The sequence below is a fragment of the Polypterus senegalus genome, chromosome 3, assembly GCF_016835505.1.
Source record: "Polypterus senegalus isolate Bchr_013 chromosome 3, ASM1683550v1, whole genome shotgun sequence".
Taxonomy (NCBI): domain Eukaryota; kingdom Metazoa; phylum Chordata; class Cladistia; order Polypteriformes; family Polypteridae; genus Polypterus; species Polypterus senegalus.
In genome coordinates, this window is record NC_053156.1 from 64,324,517 (window position 1) to 64,339,409 (window position 14,893).

Consider the following 14,893-nt stretch of genomic DNA (forward strand, 5'->3'; position numbering starts at 1 on the left):
CGCCTAATTGAACTTTCCAATGGTCTTTGTTGCGTATGGGCCCATCTTCAAGAAATTTGGTACGCAGGTTCCCCACGCTAACTGACTCCTTCTTACGTACATATATACGTCCATAGCCTGCAGCTCAGTTGTTGTGTGAGACGGCGTTGGGTCCCCCATCTGCACGCCTCCCACATTTTTGGCTGCCTGCCTATATAAGTCCATCCGTCGCTCCTGTCTCTTCATTTCCTTCCTTGCTTCACCACGGTATTCACGTCTCCCTACTGATAACTGCAGCCTTTTTATTTAATTTACGGCTTTGCCGCTGTTTTATTCGTTTATTACGATTATAGTTATTGTATAGGTATTTTAGACTTAATTTACATTGTTCAGGTACCCATTTCCTTTATCGTTCCAACCGTACCCCCATTAACATGTCTATTGAGGTGATCACCATTGATAAAAGAACTGTCACTGTAGTGTGTGTTCCATGCCCGGAGATGGTGCCTGCGTACATATTGCACAGCCATATCAGGCTCACTCTTGATATCCGGAGGAACATTGTGTCTTATGTATTGAATGACTGGGACAGGTTCAAGGTGTGGACTGATGACGGTACAGGACATAATTATACTACACAGGAGCACTATAAGAGTGAAATGCTTAAGCCCTTCACCTAGGGTTCTGCATGTGAGTTGATGGCTGCTGCTAAATTGTTAGGTTGTCGCTTTCAAGTGTACCAAAATGGCCAAATATTTTACACCTTTGGACAACCGCCAATGCCTCTTAAACATCTTAGATCCACTGGTGACGATTTGAGTAGTGGACACTTTGATGTTTATGAATGTTTAAACTCTCAAAAGCTGGAAGCGAAGTTATGGATGAAACCGGTTGTATGCTTACAACGCTTGACAGATGCCGAATGTCACTTCAACACAACAAGTCCTGCAAATACTAACGTAATTGAAACAAACCATTAAACTCAAACCGATTATAACAGTAGCAATCCAAGCTGTGAGATTTGAGGCAAGATTGTTTTTCACCTTGCCAACTGTACATTGCATGCTCAAGAGTAAGCTCAGCGCACAGCTTGATTATATTACAACTGGAGGGCCGAACTGACAACGTGGCATACAAAGAGATCCTTAACAAATAATTATTGGTATATTTTCCCTAAGTTTAAAAAGGTTTACTTTTCTTCTTAATAAAAATTTTAAGGCAGTACTTCGCCACTGCGAAGCGCGGGTATTTTGCTAGTGAGTTATATTATTAAAAGATGTATTGTTCTGTTGAGCTAACAAGCCTATTGTTTACTAAGCAGCATTTTCAAGTTCATCTTTATCTTTTCTTTTTCCAATTAAAAATGCAAGCTGTTCCACTTAAAACAAGCTCATAGTCCAAACTCAAACGTTGTTCATTTTAAATATCTCAAATCTTTTTATTGCTAGAAGAAGCTTAAAGACACTTCCAATAAGTATTATTGCTAGTATTTTTCTCTTTTCCATTCTTAACTTCATTTATGCTTTGAATATTAGGATTTGTTATCTGTGCTGTTTTCTGTTTTTTATTTTTATTAATTTTATTGCAAGCCATACAAAGCAATCATCAAGTTTTTACAAAAAGAAGAATTGAGTTGAGAGAGCAAGCCAAACCGCATAAAATTTAAGGCTTGCAAACATACCTAAATTAATAAATTCTCTGTGCTTCATGACCTTATTTTAAAATGTTACTGATTAGCTCCTGCCATGTTTTGAAAAAAGTCTGTATGAATCCTCTGAGTATTTGATTTTTTCCAATTTCAAATAGTATAACACATCGGTTTCCCACTGACTTAAAAGAGGAGAGTTTGGGTTCTTCCATTTTATCAGAATCAGTCTACGTGCCAAAAGTGTAGTGTATGCAATCACAATTTGTTTGTCTTTCCCCACTTTAAGCCCCTCTAGAAGAACCCCAGACACATTTGTTAATGGGTTAGGAGTGATTGTGAGTCCAAGGCTGTCTTAAAGATAATTAAAAATTTTGGTCCAGAATGATGTTTATTTTGTTGCAGGACCAAAATATGTGACCCAGTGAGGCTGGGACTTGGTTGCAACGTTCGCAGGTTGGATCATGCCCTGGAATAATTTTGGAGAGTTTTAGTCGAGACAGATGTGCTTGATTATATAATTTTGAGTTGTATAACTGTATGCTTTGCGCATATGGAGCTCAAGTGAATTCTCTGCATTGCTACTTTCCTCTCCTTTTCTGATATGTTAATTGAGAGATCTTTGAAAGGGAGGGATTGTAAAATGATTTTATATATTGTAGAGATGGAGTCTAAGTCCTTGAGATTGAGCAATATTTTTTCCAGCATGGATGAGGGTGCAAGATGAGGAAAATCTGGAAGGTTATGTTTAACAAAGTTCCTGATTTGAAGATAGTGAAAGAAATGTGTAGCTGGAATGATTCATTTTAATTTAAAGGACAAAATAAAAGGTCAGAATTCATTAAAGTAGCTTTTCTTGCTGTTTGTCTCATTGCTCGGAATGACTTCTCTGATTCCTTTTTCTCAGTTTCATTCCATTTTGTTTAACGTAAAGGCTATTCCAATTGTCTGTCAGTCTTTTGTTAAATATATTTGCTTTGTTTGCACTACACTAAGTTTGCTATAAATAAATAAATAGACGCTTTCTTGCTCAATTACCATAGTGTGTAAAAGAGTACTGCAACTAATTTACCATAAAGCCTACAAAAGCAGGGGCTGAAAACATCGTTTTTTGTGATTGGCCAATTTACCGATCACCAGTCGAGTATTTTTTTAGTGAAAATCAGCTGATTTAACTTAGCGGTTAGTCAATCAGAGAATCACTAGTTTCATCCACACCCATAAAGCCGTACAGATTTCCATAGACAAACTTTGGCAGTAGAATGGGTCTTACTGATGAGCTCATACACTTTTGATCATGGCACTTTCATAGAATGCCACCTTTTTCACAAGTCAGTATGTGAAATTTCTACTCTTCTAGATCTGGCCCAGTCAACTGCAAGTGCTATTATTATGAAGTGGAAGCATCTAGGAGCAGCAGAAGCTCAGCCACAATGTGGTAGACCATGCAAACTAGCAAGCGAAGCTGCTGACCAGTACAGCACATAACCTGTAAAAATTGTCTATCTTCTGTTAAATCACTCAGAACAGATTACCAAGCTGCATTTGGATGCAACTTTATCATAAGAACTATGCATTGGGGCTTAATGAAATTGGTTTCCTTAGTTAAGCAGCCTAAGATTACATTGATCCCTTGCTATATCGCGCTTCGACTTTCGCGGCTTCACTCCATCGTGAATTTTAAATGTAAGCATATCTAAATATATATCACGGATTTTTCGCTGGTTCGCGGATTTCTGCGTACAATGGGTCTTTTAATTTATGCTACATGCTTCCTCAGTTGGTTTGCCCAGTTGATTTCATACAAGGGACGCTATTGGCAGATGGCTGAGAAGCTACCCAATCAGAGCACGTATTACATTTTAAATAAAACTCCTCAATAATATACGATGTGCTTCCCGCGCGGTGCTTGATTGTTTGCATTTTCTCTGTCTCTCTCACTCTCAATGCTTGACGGTGGGGGTGTGAGCAGAGAGGGGCTGTTTGCACAGATACGGACGTTCCTCTACAAAATGCAGCTTTATCGCGGTGCTTCGGCATACTTAAAAACACGTATTGATTTTTTGATTGTTTGCTTTTCTCTCGCTCTTTCTCTGACATTCTCTGCTCCTGACACGCATTCTTTGAAGAGGAGGATATGTTTGCATTCTTTTAATTGTGAGAAAGAACTGTCATCTCTGTCTTGTCATGGAGCACTGTTTAAACTTTTGACTAAAGAGTTTTATTTCATGCCTAGAGGGCTCTAATAATGTTAACAGTGTGTGAGAGTTTATAAGGGCTTAAAATATATAACAATAACCATACAAACATATGGTTTCTACTTTGCGGATTTTCATCTATCGCGGGGGGTTCTGGAACGCATCCCCCGCAATCGAGGAGGGATTACTGTATATGCAATACCAAACATTGGCTGGAGTGGTACAAAGTATGCTGCATTGGATACATAATTTCTGGAGTGATGAATCACACTTCACAATCTGGCAGTCTGAAAATAACTGTTTTTATGGATGCATTTAGACCACTACCTTCTGAATTGTGTAGTGCCTACTGTAAAGTTTGGAGGAAGAGAGAAGATAATATGGAGCTGTTTTTCATGGTTCATGGTGCTAACAAAGGGTACTGCCAATACTACAGCGTAAAAAAAAATTTAGACAATTGTGCACTTCCATCTTTGTGGGAAAAGTTTGGCAAAGACCTTTATGTGTGCCTGCATGAGTGTGTTCATGTGCATAAAGCTAGGGTCATGAAAATATCGAGGGTTTGAGTGGCAAGCATAGAGCCGTGATTAATCACCATTAGGATGGACTGGAGCACCGATTGTGAGCCAGGTCTTTTCATATCTGTGTTACCCAGTGTGACAATGCGGGTTCTCTGCATGTTCCCATCTCACTTCCAGGAGCCCTGAACCCCGACACCATCGGTAATGTTACCAATGAGCACGGCAGTGAGGCACATCAAATGGAGCAATGGGACGGTGCAAAAGTGCAAAGTGATTTTATTTAAAATCAACAAACAAAAACAAGTGTTCAAACAAAGTGCAGTGCTCAAATCTTTAAATAAATAATCCATTAAAACAGAAGTGAAGTGGAGGTTCAAATCCAATAGAAAAAAGAAACAATACTTTAAAACGAGAGTTAAACAATGCTGGAAGCAGTCCCTTAAAAATCCAAAGCTCGGTGTCTTTTACCTGGCGGCTCCCTTGCTTCTCCCATCAGGCTTCTCAACAGGGGAGTTGCCCTACCAGCAGCTGACTCTCAACTGATCTGATGACCTTCCGATCCCTGGCTCTCGGTCAGCTCACTTAGATCAAGACTTGGCTTACCTGGCGACCAGGACGCCCACGTCAGGGAATTCACCACCCAAGCCTCCCAACTCCCGCTGCCTTCTCGGCCTTACGTGGTCAGCCGTCCTTCTGCCAGTCACTCCCGTTCCTTCATACAATGCTCAGCGGGAGCAACCACTTCCAGCAGCCCAAGGTGTTGGCCAAACACCCCTGCTAGGGCTCACTGTCCAGCTGCCTGCCTTCGCTCGCTCGCTCGCTCACACTGGCTCTCTCTCTCTTCTCGCTGCTTCCTGCGACCTCTGTTTCTATCACTTTCACCTTTTTTCCTCGGCCACCTCGCGCTTCTATTTATGAAGAAGACGTAGCAGCTGTGGCAAATCGGCAGCCCCAAGAACAATCATGGATGCGGACAGTTTCTCACCTGTGCACTTAGGTGAGAAACGGTCACATCAGGAATCATCCCGGGAACCGCTTCAGCCACACAACTGCCACGCCCCCTTGCTAAGCCGCGAATGCAGTGATTATTTATTAAAACTGGCCTTTTTGACGGGAGCTGTGGGCCCGCTATACCACACCCAGTGGTTGTCTATTACAGTGCCATCAGTTAATCGGGTGACTACGAAGCACTAACTAACTTTGGTTTTCTTATACATTTTTTTTTATTTTATATAACCAAGGACTAATAATATTAGCTAGCAATTTAGTGCAGTGATTAAAGCTTTGGAGCTTGGATTTTGAACTTGGCTGTGGGTTCAAATCACTCAACTGGCACTGTGTGACCTTGATCAAGTCACTTCAACTGCCTGTGGTCCAATTTGAAAAAGATTTAACCAATCTCAAATTTTGAAAGTCATCTTGAATATCATGTCCGTCAAGTAACGATAATATTATTAGGTCATTGAAGTTCCTTACTTTTGAACATGCTACATACACAGTTGCACATGAGGAAAACATTCCTGCTTTTTTCTGCTTTTCCCAGTGATTTGGCATTTGTTGAATGTCATAGCAAAACAAAATTTTACAGTATATTCTTTTAAATTGAAACAGGTAATAGGTAGGAATAATGTAAAATTTCAGTATATATGAGCCTGTAAAGAAAATGAATATAGTGTAAAGATTTATTAGCGTTTGAGTCAACAGTCCATGTATAAGTCAGATCCAGAAAAAGTGTAACTGGCTGAGAACTATTTGAATGAAGTAAAAAACCTGCAGTGCAGACTCCCCTGGAGGTTTCCACATCACAAAGTATGTGGATGCCAATATTTGCATATTTCAGGCCAACCAACCATCCTTCTCAACAAGGACTCCATTAGAGTCAACAGCAAAAAAGAGTGCTTGCTAACCAGAGAACTTCTTATCTTCATTGGGCTTCACCAAAGTTTTTTTCCATTACACAACGTAATCGTGTCTCTCTTTATTCTCCCAAAATGTCCAGCACACCACCTTGTCTTTAGTCATCTGTCCACCCTATTGGCTAGTGGTGCATTTATGTAGCATAATATTAATTATAATTGGAAAAAAAAAATGTATCGACAAATAAGTTTCGGCTATTTTTTTCCTATAACATAATCAAATTTCAATCAAATCCATCAAAGCATTTTTGAGATTTTAAGGTATTTAATTGTGTGGGGTTACTCCTAAATATTGATATATCGAAATGTCCTTTTTTGGCGGATACCTTCTGGACTAGATTACCATCCCATCACATTTTTGTTAAAGAGTGAGTCAGTTAACTTTGCATTTCATATAACATATTCATATAAAAACTTTCGTTTTCGACCTACTTCTCCAGATCACTTGCATCAAAATCGGAGTCCGACAAATCAGAGCACGATTCAGCGATAATATGAAAAACGTTTTGCTTTGAGCATTCACTTTATCTCTCCACATGCCATTTTAGAAGCTGTTTGTCCTTCGCTGTTCATACATGCGCAGGGAATCAAGGTCATATCAACAAAGCTAACTTTCCTTCTAGCAAAAGTGTATTGAAAGCGCTGTAACAAGAAGATCACTGATCTCTATCAATTGCTAGCGAGACTGAAGCTTTCAAAATCATAACAATAAATAATAATAATAAGAAAAAATGTGTTAACATGTGATAAAATAATTGTCGGCATTAATGCGTTAACTTGCCCAGCCCTAATAAATATTTATATATATATATATATATATATATATATATATATAATAGTATAATGTTATAAAAAGACTCCAGACAGTCAAAAAGGTTTGGGGCAGCCATCCGTAATATCATCAGTGGTGCTGAGACCTGAAGTGACATCATCACAGGTGCCGGGACCTGGCAGGATCTCCCGGGAATGGTTTGCAAAAAACTGAGAGAGACAGTCAGCACACTCCGCCACCCCCTGGTCTGATGTAGTATTATGCTTAATCAAGTCCTTTAGCTGCCTCCTAATCGCACATGTATGTGTGTGTATATATATATATATATATATATATATATATATATATATATATATATATATATATATATATATACATGCATATCACCTGATTCTGAAAAAGTCCATGCCACCAAACAGATGTTTAAGCCAATTTTGCATCTGTCTATACAGTGCATCCAGAAAGTATTCACAGTGCATCACTTTTTCCACATTTTATGTTACAGCCTTATTCCAAAATGGATTAAATTAATCTTTTTCCTCAGAATTCTACACCCAACACCCCAAAATGACAACGTGAAAAAAGGTCTGATTGGTGAATTGCTGCAGAGATGGTTGTCCTTCTGGAAGGTTCTCCTCTCTCCACAGAGGACCTCTGGAGCTCTGCCAGAGTGACCATCGGGTTCTTGGTCACCTCCCTGACTAAGGCCCTTCTCCCCCGATCGCTCAGTTTAGATGGCCGGCCAGCTCTAGGAAGAGTCCTGGTGGTTTCGAACTTCTTCCACTTACGGATGATGGAGGCCACTGTGCTCATTGGGACCTTCAAAGAAGCAGAAATTTTTCTGTAACCTTACCCAGATTTGTGCCTTGAGACAGTCCTGTCTCGCAGGTCTACAGACCATTCCTTTGACTTCATGCTTGGTTTGTGCTCTGACATGAACTGTCAACTGTGGGACCTTGTATAGACAGGTGTGTGCCTTTCCAAATCATGTCCAATCAACTAAATTTACCAAAGGTGGACTCCAGTTAAGCTGCAGAAACATCTCAAGGATGATCAGGGGAAACAGGATGCACCTGAGCTCAATTTTGATCTTCATGGCAAATGCTGTGAATACTTCTGTACATGTGATTTCTCAGTTTTTTTATTTTTAATAAATTTACAAAAACCTCAAGTAAACTTTTTTCATGCTATCATTATGGGGTGTTGTGTGTAGAATTCTGAGGAAAAAAATAAATTTCATCCATTTTGGAATAAGGTTGTAACAACAAAATCTGGAAAAAGTGATGCACTGTGAATACTTTCTGGATGCACTGTATGTACTCACTAACCTTCTAAATGATACTTAGTCTGATTTGTTTGATTCAGCCTTTTCGATGTAAGCAGCACTTCCAAATTTCCAAATCGCTGAATAAATCCTGAAAAGTTCCAGTCAAATTATGGCAGGTTATCAAAATTTTTAATATTTCAGTCAGTGTACTATACTTTAGTTCACTCTTACAATTCATAATATACTTCTCCTTCTTGACCATAATATTACTAAAATACTGAAAATGTGTTACTGATTGTGTTCATAGATTATTACCTTTATCAGAAACTAGCAGAATACTCGCGCTTCGCAGCGGAGAAGTAGTGTGTTAAAGAAGTTATAAAAAAGAAAAGAAAAAATTAAAAAAAAATAACGTAACATGATTGTTAATGTAATTGTTTTGTCATTGATGTGAGTGTTGTTGTCATATATATATATATATATAGCAAAATACCCGCGCTTGGCAGCGGAGAAGTAAAAAGAAAAGGAAACATTTTAATAATAACGTAACATGATTGACAACGTAATTGTTTTGTAATTGTCATGAGTGTTGCTGGCATATATATATATACGTACATGTGTACATATATACACAGACCCATATACTATGGGGTGCCAAACAGGCAAATACATTGATTTTTCTGAATATATAAAGTCAAAAGTTGAATATATAAAGTCATCGCTGGAATATATAAAGTCAAAACCTGAATATATAAAGTCTAGTTAGATTTAGTCATCATTGCATAACTATTTCTTTACCATAGAAATTTAAAGACTAAATTCAACTTCCATTCCTACCAAAGATATTTCTGGAGACTAAATAGAATCTACTTATATCCAAATTCGAGCTATTGAGCCGTCGCCTGCCTGCCTGAATAAGTCACCCTCGCTTCGCTCTTACTTTTTTACGTTCATTTAATCATGGCTAGTGGCGGAAAATTTATAAAATGGAAGGAGGATTACACTGAGTATGGCTTTACCAAAACAATTATTGATGGCGAATCGATTATTCATAATGATTCAATTGGTGTTCTGTTTTTCTTTGTTAACCTCATTTTTTCATACTACTTCTCAAACCAATTGAGTGCGAGGGTAAAATGAATCGGGAAACGCTGATCAATGTAATCGGTGTACCAGGAAATCATGCATTGACAGAAGTTCCCCTTTGCTTGGAATTGAAAGTGTAATTAAATGCATTATTTTTTAACGCGTTATGGAGCACATGCATCGAAGCTTCTCAGCTGTGCTTGTGCTAAGAAAAGGAAACATTTTAAAAATAACGTAACACGATTGTCAATGTAACCTTTTGTAAGTAGTGCCTGGAGGATTCAGTTTGGAGAAACTCTACAGACAGCGTGTGTATTAACTTTTGGATTTTTCTGTGAGTATTTGGTAGCAGTGTCACAAAGTCACTTCTGTAAGACTGCGTTAGCTGCGGAGCTCAGCTCAGAGCGAAATGAGGTGAATGGGAGAGGGGAGATGATGACGTGACTCCCCACCGCCTTAACTGTCAATCCCCACAAACACAGTCTCGGAATTTGCATAAGCACAGCCCTTTACCTGCAATTTTAACTTAGTTACAAAGTGATCAAAACTCTCGTTTATATCCTGCGTCCTCTCATTAAATTTGTATCCCGCATTACCCGTGGGCATGACAAACGCCAGCGGCAGCGTGTCTATGAACTTAATTTAAACTTTAGGTTTACACCATGCTTTGTTTCCAAAGTAGCAGCACTCATGAATATGGTTGTATATGTAACACGCTCGCTTATTATTGTTTCGCTGCCTTCTCAATTATATAATGCATGTTTTCTTCAGCGCTTTTTGGAGCGCTTCCTGGTTTTCTACGTACTGCGTTGACAGTCAGTTCACGTGATTACGTGGGAGGCGTGATGATGTCACACGAAACTCCGCCCTCCACGGCTTTTCGAACGGTCAACCATTATGACCGTTACATGTTGAATTTCGAAATAAAACCTGCCCCACTTTTGTAAGGAAGCTGTTAAGGAATGAGCCTGCCAAATTTCAGCCTTCTACCTACACGGGAAGTTGGAGAATTAGTGATGAGTCAGTGAGTGAGTCAGTCAGTCAGTCAGTGAGGGCTTTGCCTTTTATTAGTATAGATAATCAGTTTAACTCATTAATTATTTGAAGGCTGTTCGGCTGTATTTCATTTCTGAAACTGCATGGCTTTCTGTGTACTTTCTGTTGTTGGGTGGATTGAAGATAAATTCTCTTTAGTAGATGTCCAAGTGGCAAGGTCTGATTGCAGCTGTTGGAAAACACTCTTCCTGACACTTTGGTTTGTCATGACTATCCTTTTATTCTAGCAAAGAAAATCGTCTTCTGAAAGAGTTCAATCTGATGGTTGAGTGCCACATGATACATTATTTTTCCTAATAGACTCTAGTTTACTTTGTGTAAAGCTGAACTTGACATTTTTAATTTGCTGCTTCAGTTGTAGTGCTGTTTTTTTTTGAACTGCTATCACTTATCCAAAGTGTAAAAAGTCTTCCCTCCTGGCCGTTCATTTTCGTTGATGCACATGTTTACCAATCATAACTAATTAGATGTTGATGTGGAGTCAGTCCAGCTTTTCCATCTTAAAATTGGTTTATCATTAGTTCTGAACCTATATTTTCATCTCAAATGAACAAGCCATACCTGTTAATTAGTTTTAAAATTCCAGGCATTTGCAGTAATAAGCTTGTATCCTGGGTTATGACTTCCTTCTAAGAAAGGGGGAATTTTCCATTCTAGATCTGTTGCTTGGGGTGAAATGCTGCAAAGACTAAGGCTATTTGGTCTTGCACCTGGAATGCGCCTTGCTTGTGAAACAAGATGGTTTAATGCATATTTTTAAGATTCTGCACTATTCATTGATTGCAAATGTAACATTTTTGGATTAATTTGCATACATTTGTATAATGGATGCTTGTATTTAAACTTTCACAGGCTGTCTGTCAGAAATAGGCTTAATTTGTTTATACCTTCCCTACCATGCTGGGTCATCTGTGCTTCTGTATTTGTTGGAGCTACGTTTTTATTAACTAATTTATTCTAAAGAAAACTTCTGTACTTCTTTATCCAATAATAAAATCAAATTATGCCTAATACAAGCGATTCAATTTTAAGAATATTAAGAATATATTATATATATTAAATATGTATAAATTTATTAACATGTCAGAATCAACTAAGTTCCCAAGGTATAACTCAAACTAGCCAAGCACTGCAGTGCAGGTTGTACTTTCTGTGGACTGAACTTCAAGATGGAAAATAATTTATACAGACAAGCTTAATCAATGTCAATGTTTCATGGAGAAGTAAAGTTTTTATGGAATTTTATGCATTAATTACGATAGTTTATGTATTATATGTAAAAAATACTGGTTAATTACTTGATTCTTCATTAGAATCATTACTGTTTTGCCAGAAGGTAGGTTCAAATCATCCATTGTAATCTTTTAACATTACCATGTAAGCCCATTCTCTTTCTGATGGGAAGTAACTTTCTTCTTTTAAATGACTTAACCTCATTCCTTACATCTGTGCTCAATTGCTTCTCTAATGAGCTTTTATTATCCCAAAAGACAAGGTGTTCAAGTATTTTTTATTTTTTTTGCCCTGAATGCTTGCTTGATTGAAGTGTATGCTTCTGTTCTTATCCCAATTAACAAGAGATAATTTAAGCAAGTGGCAAGGGCAATATACTGTATATTTTTTAAAGTCTCTTGAATCCTTGTAGTGCATTAACATTGTGGGACTGATGTGACAGGACTACTTATGTATAGTGTGAAGAGTGGCACTGTGTAAACCTAATTAAACTGTACCAGGATGGTTCTGAATGGGCATGGCCTGGGCCGGATTGCTTGTGTTAAATGAGCATATATTTTCCAGGGATAAGGAGTAAATTTAATTGCTCTTTGATGTACTGTGTAGTGCCAAGAGAAAATAAATATATACTTGCTTCCACTTATTACAGTTCCTGTCAGCAAAGGAGAAGAAAATGCAGCAGCAGGACCGCATCAGACTGACAGAACATTTCATCACGGTGCTGCCTCAACTTCTTTCCAAAGTGAGCCAACTCCCTGCAAACTATCAGAAGGCTTTATTTTTTCTTAAATATTATTTGCTTCAAATTTCTATTGTTATATTTTAATTTCCAACAAGACTGCCCCCAATTACTGTGCTGTTCTATAGCATTTCTTTGGACATTGATGTTAATGGTATTAGCCTAGTTCCACTTCATGCATACCATTTGGAGATTAAACAAAATTAGTAAGTAGAGTATAAATTTGTCCCACAGATTGGAGGGAAAAGAATTGTACACCAGTTAACTGTCAACCAATCTCCAGTGCATATGGTGAACTGATTATTTTTTAAACCTATGTTTATAATAAATGATTTTTATTTTGAACATCATACAGTTACATGGTTGAGTTCATGTTGAATTTTTGTTATTTTCATTTTCAGTTTTCTGCTGATGTAGACAAGGTTCAGAATCTCCTTCGTGTGCCACATTACTTCAATCTCAAAGTGTACTCTGCCAACCGTAAGGAAAAAGTAAGACATTTTAAACTGGAACAGCTGCTTAACTCCTCTCTTCTTGGTATTTCTGTCCATTTCTTGGGTCATTAGCTCTAGTCAAGCATACATCAGATTTAACCTTAAGCTAATCCTTTTGGTGTTCTAACTGGTTAAATAAGATTATGAAATGAATGAAAAAATAAAATAATGTTGGATTTGTTTGTATATAATGGTCTATTTTCTGTGTTACTTTTACTCTATGCATTCTAAGACTATTGTAGGAAACAAGATGTTTACTTGCAACCTAGCCACTTATATAGACTGCTTAACCGAACATTTGATACACTAGATCAATGGATTTTTGCTTGAATTTTTGCCATATTGGTACAGTTGAGAATTGATTATGATTCTATTACGTAAAAATGCATCGTTAATGCAATGTTACTTTTTCAGTAAAATTATGAATGGCACTGCAGTAATACGATTTTTAATAGTACATCTGTTTTGCCAAAACCACTAAAGCAGTAAATTACCTCCACTGTACTATGGCACTAGTGAAATAAACATTCACTTTATAAAACAACATGGTGTTGCTTTGAATGTTATATAATAATTTATTTTGAACCTGAATGCTGTTTGTTGCTGCATTTTTTTAAAAAACTATTTTCTGTCTTTCACTGTCTCTCTCTCTCTCTCTCTCCCATCTTCCTCACACTTCAGCATCTTGAAGTTCTTATCACTCAGGTCAGTAATATAATGACCAAGCATACGGACCCTGAAGTTCTAGAGGCATGTGCTTCAGTTTTTTCCATTCTAATAAAAGAGGAGTACACCTTTGCAAGTCGAGTTGAAGTGTCATTGAGCCAGATGATAGAGGAGCTAAGTGAACGATTCTTTCAAGATCAAGAAGATCTTCTACAGGTTACACAGATTTTGCTTTCTTGTGTTTCTTTGTTTTTATGTCTGTGTTGTAAAACCCATAAAAAGAATTTTACACTCATGCATAGTATATAATGAGAAAATGACAGAACTGTCAAAAAATGCATATTGGTAAAATATATGAAAAAACATGTTCTGGAGAACATTTAAAGCCCATGAAAAGAATTTTACATTGATGAGTGTTATATAATGAGCAAGTGACAATGGTCAAAAAATATATGTTGGTTAAAAAAATGGTAAAAAAAATCAGGTTCTAAATCAATCAACATTTATTTATATAGCACATATTCATACAAAAAATGTAGCTCAAAGTGCTTTACAAAATGAATAGAAAAATAGAAGACACAATAAAAAATAAACATAAGTCAACATTAATTAACATAGAATAAGTAAGGTCCGATGGCCAGGGTGGACAGAAAAAACAAAAAAAATCTCCAAGAGCTGGAGAAAAAAAAAAAAAAAATCTGTAGGGGTTCCAGACCACGAGACCGCCCAGTCCCCTCTGGGCAATCTACCTAACATAAGTCAAACAGTCCTCTTTGTATTTAGGGTTTTCATGGAAGGACCTGATGATGATGGTCATGTAGACTTCTGGCTTTCAGTCCATCAATGTTAGTTCAAAGAATCAAATCATCAAATCAAAGAATGTTAGTTCACAAAACAGCTAATTGTATTACCCCAATATGTCAATGTGCATTATTTTTTCTTCACCCTTTTAATTTTACATAGAAATAATTGTTCTTAGTGGAAATTGTAAGTCTTTACACTTAACATGCTATATAAATAAACTTGATATTGACATTGACATTTTAACACCTGTCAGTCAAATGAATGAACTGTTTACACTGTATTTTGGATTGATGATGGTATTTAGTGAAGAATGAATTTAGTAAATGTGACAATCTACAGTGGTGTGAAAAACTATTTGCCCCCTTCCTGATTTCTTATTCTTTTGCATGTTTGTCACACAAAATGTTTCTGATCATCAAACACATTTAACCATTAGTCTAATATAACACAAGTAAACACAAAATGCAGTTTTTAAATGATGTTTTTATTATTTAGGGAGAAAAAAAATCCAAACCTA

The 14,893-nt window shown here is 37.2% G+C and overlaps 1 protein-coding gene across 3 annotated transcripts in view; it reads left to right on the forward strand.

Moving 5' to 3' along the window:
- The window catches only part of LOC120525240 (cohesin subunit SA-2-like), a 200,534-nt gene that overhangs the window by 132,802 nt on the left and 52,839 nt on the right, over positions 1-14,893 (forward strand). For all 3 annotated transcript variants that reach the window (XM_039747367.1, XM_039747369.1, XM_039747368.1), the window contains 3 exons: positions 12,323-12,415; positions 12,814-12,903; positions 13,588-13,788. In XM_039747367.1, coding sequence (XP_039603301.1) covers positions 12,323-12,415; positions 12,814-12,903; positions 13,588-13,788 — 384 coding nt within the window. The remainder of the gene's footprint in view (positions 1-12,322; positions 12,416-12,813; positions 12,904-13,587; positions 13,789-14,893) is intronic.